Here is a 14,359-nt window from a genome sequence, read left to right as displayed (position 1 = left end):
ACGCTAAGCGACTCGCCCGGAGTCACACGGCCGACAGGCGGCGGAGCCCTGATCGCCTCCTATCTACCCCAGTGCTTAGAACAGTGCCTGGCCCATAGTCAGCGCTTAACAAACGCCATTATAATCCCAGACTATAATTGCGGGGACCCTCTAAACTGCACCATCTTTGAAGTCATCAAGAAGTAGACCAGGCATCTCCCTCACATTTCCCACAGGCACCTGCCTTTGGGCCATTCCACTGACCGTAACACCATAATAATAATAATAATGTTGGCATTTGTCAAGCGCTTACTACGTGCAGAGCACCGTTCCAAGCGCTGGGATAGATGCAGGGTCATCAGATTGCCCCACGTGGGGCTCACATTTTTTAATCCCCATGTTTACAGATGAGGTAACAGGCACAGAGAAGTTAAGTGACTTGCCCAAGGTCACACAGCAGGCAAGTGGTGGAGCCGGCATTCGAACCCATGACCTCTGACTCCCAAGCCCGGGCTCTTTCCACTGAGCCACGCTGCTTCACCATAAGGAGAAGTGGCGGAAAGAAATGAGGTAAAACCCCTAAGGGTCGACAAACTCAGTGGATAATTCAAGACAGGTGGAGAAGGAGATAATAATAATGACGATGGTGGTATTCGTTAAGCGCTTACTATGTGCGAAGCACTGTTCTAAGCGCTGGGGTGATACAGGGTGATCAGGTTGTCCCACTTGGGGCTCACAGTCTTAATCCCCATTTCCAGATGAGGTCACTGAGGCCCAGAGAAGCGAAGCGACTTGCCCACAGTCACACAGCTGGCAAGCGGCGGGGTGGGGTTTCGAACCCATGACCTCTGACTCCCAAGCCCGGGCTCTTTCCGCTGAGTGGGGCTTAGGGGAAGGAGCACAGGTCTGCGAGGCGTAGGCTTGTGAGTTCTCATTCCGGCTCTGCCGCTTGTCTGCCGCGTGACCTTGGGTAAGTCACTTCACTTCTCTGTGCCTCAGTTACCTCGCCTGTAAAACAGGAATTCAGACCGGGAGCCATATTTTGGGACAAGGACTACGGCCGTCCGACCCCAGAAAAGCAGCGTGGCTTAGTGGAAAGAGCCCGGTCTTGGGAGTCAGAGGTCATGGGTTCAAATCCCAGCTCTGCCACTTAGCTGGGTGACTGTGGGCAAGTCGCTTCACTTCTCTGTGCCTCAGTTCCCTCATCTGTAAAATGGAGATGAAGACCGTGAGCCTCACGTGGGACAACCTGATGACCCTGTATCTACCCCAGCGCTTAGAACAGTGCAAGCACCTAGTAAGCGCTTAACAAATACCGACATTATTATTATTATTATTATTACTAGTATCTTGTTTCTACCCCAGGATTTAGCACAGCGCCTGGCACATAGTAAGTGCTTAACAAATGCCATAAAAAAAAATACAGGTCTGGGAGTCCAAAGACCTGGGTTTTAGTCTTGGCACTGGCATTTGCCTGCCGTATGACCTTGGGCAGGTCGTTTAACTTCTCCGTGCCTAAATTTCCTCAGCTGTGAACCCACTGTAGGACAGCAAATGGTTCTGACCTCGTTACCTTATAGCCATCCCAGCGCTTAGTACAGTTCCTGGACCCTAATAAGCACTTAACAGTAGCTACAAATATTCAGCTTCCCTGCCTGAAAATGTGGTTTCGCTCTACCCTGGGAAATGCATTAATCCACAGCGTGGCTCAGTGTGGAAAGAGCCCGGGCTTCGGAGTCAGAGGTCACGGGTTCGACTCCCGGCTCTGCCGCTTGCCGGCTGTGTGACCGTGGGCCAGTCACCTCACTTCTCTGGGCCTCAGTGACCTCATCTGGAAAATGGGGATTAACTGTGAGCCTCACGTGGGACCACCTGATGACCCTGTATCTCCCCCAGCGCTTAGAACGGTGCTCTGCACATAGTAAGCGCTTAATACCAACATTATCAATCCCCTGCCACAGGCAACTGATCCAAATCTGGTCTGTCTTAAAGTCTTGCTGGGGTTCTCGATCGCGGATTAAGACACTCGCTTCTCTCTCTGGGAGATTAAGATTTGGCCATTGGGTAAAATTACTGTTTGGCTTTTCGTCGGGGTCTCTTGGAGATGCGCCAGTTAGGTCAGGACTGTGGAGTACTAAGCCAACAACTGGAACTTGAGCGATCTAACAAAGAAAAATACGGAGAAATATTTCATTTGCATCGAGAGAGCAGCTCCCTCAACCTGGAGCGGATGGCCTGCTCGATTTTATTTTTCACCGTGGGCCTCGCCATTTTCATCGAGGGGGGCGGCGGCTGTGAGAGTGCGGTGACGGGGAAGCGGGAAAGTCAGGATGCCCTTCCCAGAGAGGAATTCACATCTCTCCAGGGGTGATTTTCAGTTCACACTACGGGGCAGGAAGAATAAACAGGGTCGTTCGTTTTTTCCCACCGAGCGGAAACACGGTTTCTCCTCTTTGGACGGCTGAGGTTATTTTTAATGTGCGCCTCAATTAGACGTCTTGAGTCATGCCACACGGAGAAAGCACTAATGAAACACAGTGTGCACCCATCACTAGCTGTTTCCCGTGGGGTGTTTCTGCTCTCAGACAAGGAAGTGTTCGTCTTCTGACTGCTAGTGTTCCATTAATATTCCTCTTCCCTCCGGTGTGGGCTGAATACCAAGGGATGGGATGAACCGTTTCCAAAGACGTGAATTATCTGGCGGGATGGCTCTCTGATCCTCCAAAGGGATAAAGCCTCCAAAGCAGTTCTTTGGAAGAGGATGGAAAGAGAGTCGTCCACAGCAGTGCCGTTACCATTTTCTCTTTTCCCTTGGAGTGAGCATTTTCTTCAGGACGAAAGGCGTGTTTCCTCAGATCCGTTGGATGTGCGTTTTCTGCCTGAAAAAGCACATTAAAGAAGCAGAAAGAGAGAGTGTGGGGCGGGGGGGGGGGGGGGGGACAGACAGAAACGGACAGACGCGCCGAAGCCGCGCCCTTTGCTTATTTCCCAAAATACGTTGGCAGGAGAAAAGTTTTATCTGAATCACCCGTCTAAGATCGTCTTCACAAACCTAAGGCTCTAGGGAAAATGCAGCCAAATTTGGGATTCAATCTAAAAATGTATTTATAAAATACTAATAATGATGTTGGTATTTGTTAAGCGCTTACTATGTGCAGAGCACTGTTCTGAGCGCTGGGGGAGATACAGGATGATCAGGTTGTCCCACGTGAGGCTCACAGTTAATCCCCATTTTCCAGATGAGGTCACTGAGGCCCAGAGAAGTGAAGTGACTCGCCCACAGTCACACGGCTGCCAAGTGGCAGAGCCGGGAGTCGAACCCGTGACCTCTGACTCCGAAGCCCGGGCTCTTTCCGCTGAGCCACGCTGCTTCTCCACATAGATGTATAAAAATATAGCAAATAGATATGCGTGTATGTTTAAGAAATACCCTAACAAATACCATAGGTAAGGTATATACATATGTATATACCTTAAATTATAATAATAATGGTGGTATCTGTTAAGCGCTTACTAGGTGCAGAGCACTGTTCTAAGCGCTGGGGTAGACACGGGGGAATCAGGTTGTCCCACGTGGGGCTCACGGTCTTAATCCCCATTTTACAGATGAGGTCACTGAGGCACGGAGAAGTTGGGACTTGCCCACGGTCACACAGCTGCCAAGTGGCAGAGCGCCGGGATTCGAATCCATGACCTCCGACTCCCGAGCCCGAGCTCTTTCCACAGAGCCACGCTGCTTCCCCATCATTTAGTGCTTTCCCGCGTATTCTGCCACGTACATCCCGCCCAGCTCCCCGCCGCTGAGAGCGGCACCGTTCCAAGCACCGGGGGTAGAGGAGCAGCGTGGCTCAGTGCAGAGAGCCCGGGCTTTGGAGTCAGAGGTCGTGAGTTCGAATCCCAGCTCTGCCACTTGTCAGCTGGGTGACTGTGGGCAAGTCACTTCACCTCTCTGTGCCTCAGTTCCCTCATCTGTAAAATGGGGATTAAGAGTGTGAGCCCCACGTGGGACATCCTGATTCCCCTGTGTCTACCCCAGCGCTTAGAACAGTGCTCGGCACATAGTAAGTGCTTAACGAATACCAACATTATTATTATTATTATTATTAACCGCCAACAAATCGGGTTGGACGCGGTGCTTGTCCCGCATGGAGCTCCCAGTCTCAATCCCCATTTTACAGATGAGGTGACTGAGGAAAAGAGAAACGAAACGACTCGTGCGAGGTCACACGGCAGACGGGGCGGGCGGGGGGGGGGGCCGGAATTAGAATCCACGGCCTTCCGACTCCCAGGCCCCTGCTCTGTCCACCGCAGGATGCTGCGTCGCTGTGACTGTTTACCGTCACGTAGTACTCTCCCAAGTGCTTAACGCAACGCTCTGCGCACGGTAAGCACTTGGTACCTCCGATTCACTGGGTGACTGACCCGGCAGAGCAGAGCTCCGTTGGGACTCACTTGCCCCGACGGGCCTAGTCCCGGCCTTCTTGGCTCAAGTTGGCGGTAGATGAAGCGGAGAGCGGGGCCTGCTCAGTGGCATAGAACCAGCGTGGCGGAGCGGATGGGGCCAGGACCTGCCAGTCCGAAGGTCAGGGCTTCTAGTCCCGGGCCCTGTCCGCCGTGTGACCTTGGGCAGGTCGCCTCGTTTCTCTGTGCCTCGGTTACCTCATCCATAAATTGGGGCTTGAAACAGTGACCCCCGGGGATCCAATTTGCTTGGATCCATCCCGGCCTTAGCATAATGCCTGGCACGCAGTAAGTGCTCGTGGGTTAGAATCCCAGCTCTGCCACCTGTCAGCTGTGTGACTGTGGGCAAGTCACTTCACTTCTCTGGGCCTCAGTTCCCTCATCCGGAAAATGGGGATGAAGACTGTGAGCCTCACGGGGGACAACCCGATGCCCCGGAATCTGCCCCAGCGCTTAGAACGGTGCTCTGCACATAGTAGGTGCTTAACGAATACCAACAGTGTTATTATTAACAGATACCACAGTTATTATTATTACTATTATTTATTGGAAACCATTCAGAGGGTGCATTCCATGAGCAACATCCTGTAAAAGATCCTTTCAACTGATAGGATAGGATCGTGGAGGGTCTCCCGGAGGTGAACCGTTTCCTGGTCCTCCACACAGCGTGGCTCAGCGGAAAGAGCCCCGTCTTCGGAGTCAGAGGTCACGGGTTCGACTCCCGGCTCTGCCACTTGGCAGCCGTGTGACTGGGGGCGAGTCACTTCACTTCTCTGGGCCTCAGTTCCCTCATCTGGAAAATGGGGATTAACTGTGAGCCTCACGTGGGACGACCTGATGACCCTGTATCTCCCCCAGCGCTTGGAACGGTGCTCTGCATATAGTAAGTGCTTAACAGATACCAACATTATTATTATTATTATATTTTAGTTTTCCTCATGCACCCCACAAGAGACCAGGGCCTTTTTTCCCGCTTTGCTTCCTCTGCCTCTTGCCTAATGGTCCCCTTCTCCCCAAGCCCTTTCCTTTGGCCTGGAGCACCAGAATACCTAGAGTTGGCCCCGGCCTTGGTTTGGTGAATGAGGTGACGGAGCTGCGGAGAGGAGCAAAAATCAGATCGGATAAGGACCCTGAGCCGAAAGGAGCGGTGCGAGTCAGGCAGGGCCCGGCGGAGCACGGCTCCCACGGCTCCGCGGGGAAAGCCACTGGCGGTGAAAACCTAGACGGATGAGATTCAGCCAATCGCTGTAAATTACGAGGAATGGGATTAGTCGCGAATCCCCCTTGGTTTGATTGAAAGCCACCCTGCTTCCATTCTGACATTCCACAAATACATCTGGGATATTAAAAAAAAAAAAACACAAAACAAAAGCAAGCATCAGTTTTGCCAAGATGTAGTAACAGGACTAATCTATTCCGCTATGAAATCACCCGAGGGGACTGTACGTGAGTAGATGTGAGTGTGTTTGTGTGTACTATCCTCACAACTTTGCATAAGATTGTATGATTACTGGAGAGTGTTTGGCAAAATGACAAAAAAAAAGAAATTGAGGCATCATTTTTCACCACCGAAAGGCCAAACGTGAAGGTGGAAAGAGCGTTTAAGGTTAAACGGGTCAACCATTAGCAAGGGAAAGATTGAGTAGATATAACATGCGACTTACTCAGTATTTACCTCATAAATGATTTGAATTCACGTATCAGATTTTTTTTAACGGTACCGTCTGCATGAACGGCCTGAGAGCACGGGATCGATAAAATAGAGCACGAATTAAAATTAATGAAACAACTAGCAGCAGCAGAGAAAAGGCAAAGGGTAATATAAAAATACAAGCCTTCAGGTGCCACTAAGAAAATATAGGTCTTTGAGGAACGTGATGTTTTGTGAGTTGGAAGACGGCCGTGCCCTCCGTATCTCGGTCAAATTGTTGGGGTTTTTTTTTAGAAAAAATGTTAAGACGATCCCCAAATTAAAAAAAAATGCTTCCGTGTCTCAAAATGTTCTCATTTTCCTAGGGGAAGAAGAATAGTGTCGAGCTCTTTGTGTCTCCAGCAAACAGAAAAGCGGGAACTTTTGAAGCCCTGCCATCCGAAGAGGTGTTGCAATCTCTTGACATTAATGTTTTGCATCAGAGTCTATCTCAGTTTGGAATTACAGACATCTCCCCTGAGGTATGTGATTGCATGGATAATATCGTCAAAGTTTGCACGTACAGTATAAATCAGTACGGACATTGAAAAGGTACTTTTTCTCTTAAATATCCTTGCGTGACGCCAACAGCTAGGAATTTTTTTATAGTATATGTTAAGCGCATCAGCTGCGTGACTGTGTCGGCTGTGTGACTGTGGGCAAGTCACTTTACTTCTCTGGGCCTCAGTTCCCTCATCTGTAAAATGGGGCTGAAGACTGTGAGCCTCCCGTGGGACGACCTGATGACCCTGTATCTCCCCCAGCGCTTAGAACAGTGCTCTGCACACAGTTAGCGCTTAACAAATACCAACATTATTATTACTGTGAGCCAGGCACTGGGATAGTTTCAAGCTGATCAGGTTGGACATAGTCCGTGTCCTAAATGGGGCTCACAGTCTTCATCCCCATTTCACAGATGAGGTAACTGAGGCGCAGAGAAGCGAAGTGACTTAGCCAAGGTCACACAGCGGACAAGTGGCGGTGCTTGGATTAGAACCCATGCCCTTCCGACTCTCAGGCCTGATAGGGCGGGTAGGAGAAATAGGGGAAATGGGATCTTAGTTAATAATGTTGGTATTTGTTAAGCGCTTACTATGGGCAGAGCACTGTTCTAAGCGCTGGGGGGGGATGCGGGGTCATCAGGCTGTCCCACGTGAGGCTCCCAGTCTTCATCCCCATTTGACAGATGAGGGAACCGAGGCCCAGAGAAGTGAAGCGCCTTGCCCACGGTCACCCAGCTGCCAAGTGGCAGAGCGGGGATTCGAACCCATGGCCTCTGACTCCCAAGCCCGGTCTCTTTCCACTGTTAGGGAGGGCCTCCTGGAGGAGATGTAATTTTCATTAATCTGGATGCAATAGACTGTAGACTATTGACTGTAGAGAAGCAGCGTGGCTCAGTGGAAAGAGCACGGGCTTTGGAGTCAGAAGAGGTCATGGGTTCGAACCCCAGCTCGGCCGCTTGACAGCTGTGTGATCTTGGGCAAGTCACTTAACCTCTCGGGGCCTCAGTTACCTCATCTGTAAATGAGGATTAAGACTGTGAGCCCCACGTGGGACAACCTGATTCCCCTCCCGGCGCTTAGAACAGAGCTCGGCACATAGTAGGCGCTTAACACATACCAACATTATTATTATTATTATTATTAGACTATAAGCTCGCTATGGGCAGGGAACATGTCTGTTTATCCTGTCATTCTCCCAGGCGTCTAGTACAGTGCTCTGCACATAGTAAGTGCTCAATAAATACCACCGATTGCCTAACCGACTGAAGGAACTAGACATTGGCCCTTTCCAGCCATCTGGGGGAAGCAAAGCTCCCCGGCTAATAACCCCCGTAACACCATTTGATACTAGGGAAACCAAATCTCTCCATCAGTGGTAATCTAAAATCATGAGCTTTGACTGCTCGGATGATAGCGATGATAGAGAGTATTCATTCAATAGTATTTTTAGTATTTATTGAGCGCTTACTATGTGCAGAGCACTGTCCTGAGCACTTGGGTGGTAACAGAGACAGTCCCTGCCCTTTGCCGGGCTTACAGTCTAATCTGTGGGCAAGCCACTTAACTTCTCTGTGCCTCAGTTACCTCATCTGTCAAATGGGGGTGAAGACCGGGAGCCTCACGTGGACCACCTGATTCCCCTGTAACTCCCCCAGCGCTTAGAACAGCGCTCTGCACATAGTAAGCGCTTAACAAATACCAACATTATTATTATTATTATTAATCGGGGGAGTTATGACCTAGTGGATACAGCTCCAGATTGGGAGTCAGAGGACCTGAGTTCTAATCCCCACTCGGCCACGTGCCTGCTGTGTGACTTGGGACAAGGAGCTGAACTTCTCTGGGCCGGTTTCCGTATCTGGGAAATGAGGATTAGATAGCCGTTCACTCTTCTCCTCAGACTGTGAGCCACATGTGGGATAGGAACTGCGTCTGGGAGTCAGGGGATCTGGGTTCTAATCCCCACTCGGCCACGTGCCTGCTGTGTGACTTGGGACAAGGAGCTGAACTTCTCTGGGCCGGTTTCCGTATCTGGGAAATGAGGATTAGATAGCTGTTCTCTCTCCCCATTCGACCGTGAGCCACATGTGGGATAGGGACTGTGTCTGCTCCGACTGTGTCTACCCCAGTGCTTAGCCGAGTGCTTAACAAATATCCCAATTTATTACTGAGATGATCTCGAGTGCGTCTCTTCCCTGGAGAAGTGAGAGTAACACTTTCAACAGACTCAGGTATCGAGAGCCTCACTGTAAACCCCTCATCTGCTTGATAAATCACTCTTGGGTAGGAGGCCTCTTTAATAGAAACCTGACAGTTTCCTGAAAGGAGAAGAATTCTAGTTTTCTGAAGACCCTGAAGCGCTCAGAAAAATAATGCATTAAGGGCGAAAGGAAGCGACCGATTTCGGTAAATGGAAGTCACGTGGACAGGGATTTAGACTGTGAGCCTCATGTGGAACAGAGATTAGGTCCCACCTGATTCTCTCGTATCTACCCCGGTGCTTAGAACGGGGCTTGGACCGTACTAAGCATGGATCAAACACCGCGATTATTACTGTGAATGAAACTGAATGCAAGTATAATGCCAGACCCACAAGGAGGAGGGTCTTTCTCTTGGGAAATTAAGACACTGGCCTAATGATGAAGATAATAACTTTGGTATCTGTGAAGCACCTATTACAGTGCTTAATACAGTTCCCCGGATATAGTAAGCGCTCAATAAATGCGACGGACAGGTGAAAGCCACGTGCTAAGCTCAGGGGTACGTGCAAGATAATACAGCGCTTATCTCCCGAGGGGCTCACGGTCTAAGGAGGTGGGAGAACGGCTATCCCCCTTGTACAGATGAAGCAACTGAGGCACAGGCAAATGAAGCGACGTGCCCCAGGTCACACGGCAGGCAACGGGCGTCCCACCGACTCCCAGGCCCTTGCCCTTCCCGCTGGACGACACTGCTTCTCCAGATAGCCTAAGCTCACCGATGGGCCTCACCCGGGTAGAACCTTCATTTCCCGGTCTTTTACCGATAATCTTGACGGTTCACTGACCCGGGTTTCTGTACAAGCCCAGCGGTGCTGAGTCGTTCGGTGAGTCAGAAGGGGATTTGTCGGCTGAGCGGAGTGACTCAGTTCTCCGGGATGAGAACATCTGTCTGCCTCCCCGAGGGGGAGTGCGGTGCGTGTTTGCAACCGAAAGGGCGTCCGGTTCAGGGAAACAGGTACAAATGGAGCATATTCTAGAACGTGTGGGATCTGAGCCGAATAGAGGGACGAGCCGGATAATTAGCCCTCTCAGGTATTTAAATATTCAAATGCTGGTGAATAAGTATCGGCTCTGAGGTCAAAGGGCATGGTTTATTTGTCTCTGAAGATCCATCCCCGAAAAGCACCTACTTTCCTGCTAGAACTTGCTCGAAGCCAGTGAATTCCTGGGTTTGCTGAGAGATGGGGAGATCACGTCACCTACGCTCGAGTAATCGGGTGAGACGGGCAAGCCCTTGAACCTTATGACCCTTTTCGCATCCGTCTTGCAAACCGCAAACCCTTTCGCTGAATCTCTCCACGGTTGTTGGTGCTCCTTTGTCTGCATGCTTAGAAGGTTAAATATTCATTAGAGAGTTAATCCACACATTCGCCTCCCGGACGGTGGCTAAATGATTATCTGCCTTTTGCCCACCTGTTTCGCTCTCCTGACTCGAGTCATCGGAACGCTTCTGGATCAAAATGCTGCACGCTTGAACACCGTTGAAAAAGATTTAATAATGTGTCGTTTCTGAATGTGGTCGAGGGCTTGTTGTTTTTCTTAAATGGAATTTACAGTTTCAGGGACGAAGTCCAAGGGATAGTTTCGCTGACGTTACCGTTGGACATTTCCACCTGCACGGTTGTTTTGCCCGTATTCCTTGCTCTTCTTAGAGTCTGTAAATACCCATTTTTTTCCCTTAATAGCCCGAGCGCTGTTGTTTTATCAACCGTTTCTGTGCATCTTCCTCGTGTGGGTTCACTTAAATATGTAGATACAACTGGACTGACTGTCAAAAGACCCAGTTGGCCCTTAGAATTTCCCAAATCTCCATTCAGGGAATCCTAAAATCCACAGATCCTTTCCAAGACATGATCCCAATCCACAGAAATTACAAAGGATGATTCCCGTTCTCTACAGGTTCAGTTTAATCGTCAGTCAGAGCGAAATAAACCTTTTGTTTTTCTATTTTATTCTCCGGTTGCCCCATCGTTCTCGGTGGGCGCAGCTGCTTCAGAAATGTCTCGTCGCTGAGGTTTTTATCAGGATCTGACCTGATTGATGCTGTCTGTACCCCGGCCCTGGGTTCAGTGCTTGGCACACAGTGAGTGCTTAGCAAATATCACCAGTCACGAGGATGAGGATGAATTTAGCCCCGTGGATGTTTTCGAAAGACCGAGGAGACGATCCTGTCGGTTTCTCGGTTGATTCATGCAGCGTGAGATTTTGTTTGCGCCTCTTTCACTTTTGTTTAAAGGTAGAGAGCACCGTGACAGTACGTAAACTCGGGTGTAGGTGTTGTGGGAGGAGATTCGAAGCCGACGAAAGAGGTCGTGGGAGCAATATTCACTCAGCTCCCGGAACGTTAACTCTCTTACCTGATGGACCAGGTAGCTATCCAGAGGGGACTTGAGCCGTGTTGACGTAGCCTAAGCCAGACCACCACCTCTGGGAGGAGATTGCGCCAGCACTTATTCTGAAGATTTTAAGCCATCTTAAAACGTTTTAGAATTATTCCAGCAAGCATATGTACCAGCCTGTTTGCTTAATTTTGGTTTGGGTGCTCTGGCAGCAGTGAATGTAAGGGTTCCGCACTCCACAGTATGGAATAAAGCTAAAAATATGTTTAGTGCTTGATTAGAATGCTCATCTACCGAGTCCTTTGGTAACTCTGGGATTTTTATTTTGTTTTAAAGACAAATGTCTTACAAGGGCAGCATGAAGCGGATAAAATCTGGAGCAAAGAAGGATTTTATGCCGTTGTCATATTCTTCAGCATCTTTGTTATTATAGTTACATGCTTGATGGTAAGTTTCTCTCTTTTCATTTTTCATCATTTGATCCGACTTCTGATTTTATAAGAATAACAACCTGGACATAAGTAATGAACTGAAATTGGAGAAGGCTGAATGGCAAAGATAGAACTTTATTTCATTGCAATGTTTGCCTGTGATGGTTAGAATATTTCCTACCTGACAGCTAAGGGATTACTAAAGGGAAAGCCCCTCAGAATAACGAATGCCTAAGTAATAAAGGTTAGAACTGCATCGACGGCTGCATGTACCTTGATCAAACCTGAGAGGGAAACCGTAGAAAATGGTTTCTCGGAGGTCAGGGAAGACCTCAGTGTCACCGTAAACCTACGGGCACACTTCCGGCCGGCTTCGTTTCTCCTCTCGCCGCTTTGCTGTGAAGCACGCATTAAAGGAGCGTGGCCGAGGGAGCGACTTCGGGCTCCCCTAATCCTAATTAGATGGCAACTCTTGCCACCAAATGCCAGTTGATTCTGATTTTATAGAAATCTCTGAGACCCTGCCCTGAAGAGAGTAGAGGGACACTGTTTGAGTCTAAGCTGCACGATGAAAACCCCTGATTTTCATGGGCAATTGCGAAGCGCCGGTGTGATGGAAATTTAGGTTCGGGGCAAGAGACGCTATCGATCGACACCGCTGATTGACTGCCGCTGCCGATGGCCGAGGTTAAAGCGATCTTATGTCATCCTCTTGTCGTGATCTCATTAAATGAATGCGATTTGAACTCAGACTTCTCCGAGCATTGGCAGTGGTAACCGAAGGGGTCCTTTCATGTGACTTCTGTGCTTCTAAATTTCAGGGGCTTCGTCCTCCACCACGAAGTTGCGATTGGGCTTTTTATTAGCTTCCCTGTTCTGTTTCAGAGAGGGCACGAAAGCCGTGCGCTTGGTTTATGCCGGGCCCCCTCAATGTTCCCAGCACCATTCAAAGGTTCATAACTTCTGCTCCCTCTACTGGATGGAGTTTTTCAATTCCGATTTGGTAAAAATACTGAGTGAGGGGAGGCTATCTTGAAAAATAAAACATCTCCCTTCCCCCCAACCAACTCTGTTTGCGAGTGATTCATTTTCGGAGTGACTAAACTGGTATTTTCCGTCGCATAAAAGCAACTGTAATTGACATCAAAAAAATGGTATCTATTGAGCACCTACTGTGTGCAGAGGACTGGCGATTGGGAGCGTACACAGTTGGCTGACACGATCCCTAGCCACAAGGAGATTACGGTCTAGAGGGGGAGACAGACATTAAATTATGGGTATGTACGTGAATGCTGTGGGACTGAGGGGGGAGGGAATAGCAGATGCTCAAAGGGTCCGGATCCAAATGCATAGATGATGCGGAACATTGCTAAAATCCACTCTTTCCCCCTCCATCCAAAGCGCTGCTACCCTGATCCTCGCACTTATTTGTATCGTGCCTTGACTACTGAGTCAGCCTCCTCGCCGATCTCCCTGCCTCCTGCTTCTCCCGACTCCGGTCCATACTTGGCTCCGCTGAACAGATCATTTTTCGAAAAGGACATTCAGTCCGCATGCCCCCGCTCATCAGGAATCTCCAGCGACTACCCATCCATCCCCACTTCAAATAGAAACCCCTCACTGTCGGCACTCAGTCGGGTTGTCCCTTCCTACTTTACCTCCCTAATCTCCCAGCCCAGTCCACACATTTCACTCCTCTAGTGCCAACCTCCTCACTGCGCCCGTGATACTGACCTCTTCTTATGTCCCCCCTCTTAGCCTGGAACTCCCTTCCCCTCCTCATACACCAGACCGCCCCTCTCCCCACCTTGGGAAGCCTTAATAAATTCACATCTCCTCCAAAAGGCCTTCTCCAATTAAGCCCTCTTTTCCCCAACTCCCTCTCCCTTCTGCATCATCTGTGCGCTGGGATCTCTACGATTTGGACATTTGGTATCCCCCCTCCCCCACCCCCAGTCTCACACGTATCTATAAATTATTTATTTACATTAATGTCCGTATATTTAAGTTTGTTGTGGGCAGAGAACATATCTACCATCTCAGTTGTATTGAACTCCCCAGGTGCCTAGTACAGTGCTCTGCACAGTAAGCATTTAATAAATACCACGGATTGATTGATTGATTGAAGGGACGTAGGGGAAAAAAGGGCTCAATCAGGAAAGCCCTCTTGGAGGACATGGGATTTTAATAAGACTTTAAATATAGAGAGGGTGATGATCTATGAGCTATGAAGGGGGAAGGAGTTCCAGGCCAGAGGAAAGGCGTGGGCAAGAGGTTGGCAACGAGATAGAGGAAATCGCGCTACAGAGTGAGTAGGTTGGCATTAGCGGAGGGAAGCGCGCAGGTTGTGTTGTGAGAAATAAGTGAAGTGAGGTAGGAGGAAAACAGCTTTCCCTAAAGGCCCCTGAAGTCACAAGGACCTGGGTTCTAATCTTGACTCTACCACTTGTCTGCTGTGTGACCCTGGGCAAATCACTTAGCTTCTCTGTGCCTCAGTTACCTCATCTGTAAAATGGAGATGCAGACTGTGAGCCCCATGTGGAACAGGGACTGGGGCCAACCTGATAAGCTTATATCTCCCCAAGCTCTTAATACAGTACCTGGCCCTTAGTAAGTACTTAACAAATGCCATTAAAAAAAAGGAGCGGGCAAGGTAATCGAGTGTTTTAAAACCGATGGTAAAAAGTTTCCGTTT

At 49.3% G+C, this 14,359-nt stretch overlaps 1 protein-coding gene and 1 long non-coding RNA gene across 4 annotated transcripts in view; one reads left to right on the top strand and one right to left on the bottom strand.

Annotated features, from left to right (window-relative positions):
* PTPRR (protein tyrosine phosphatase receptor type R) overlaps window positions 1–14,359 on the top strand; it is a 193,879-nt gene that overhangs the window by 89,825 nt on the left and 89,695 nt on the right. For all 3 annotated transcript variants that reach the window (XM_007666312.3, XM_007666311.3, XM_007666313.3), the window contains 2 exons: window positions 6,457–6,612; window positions 11,570–11,680. In XM_007666312.3, the coding sequence (XP_007664502.1) occupies window positions 6,457–6,612; window positions 11,570–11,680 (267 nt within the window). The remainder of the gene's footprint in view (window positions 1–6,456; window positions 6,613–11,569; window positions 11,681–14,359) is intronic.
* Window positions 2,178–14,359, bottom strand: part of LOC103170030 — a 33,587-nt gene continuing 21,405 nt past the window's right edge. Inside the window, exon 3 of the long non-coding RNA XR_485930.3 lies at window positions 2,178–2,858. This is a non-coding gene — a long non-coding RNA (uncharacterized LOC103170030). The remainder of the gene's footprint in view (window positions 2,859–14,359) is intronic.

Source organism: Ornithorhynchus anatinus, chromosome 14 (assembly GCF_004115215.2).
Source record: "Ornithorhynchus anatinus isolate Pmale09 chromosome 14, mOrnAna1.pri.v4, whole genome shotgun sequence".
NCBI lineage: Eukaryota > Metazoa > Chordata > Mammalia > Monotremata > Ornithorhynchidae > Ornithorhynchus > Ornithorhynchus anatinus.
The sequence above is the reverse complement of the archived record's forward strand: the minus strand, read 5'-3'. Positions and strand labels throughout refer to the sequence as shown.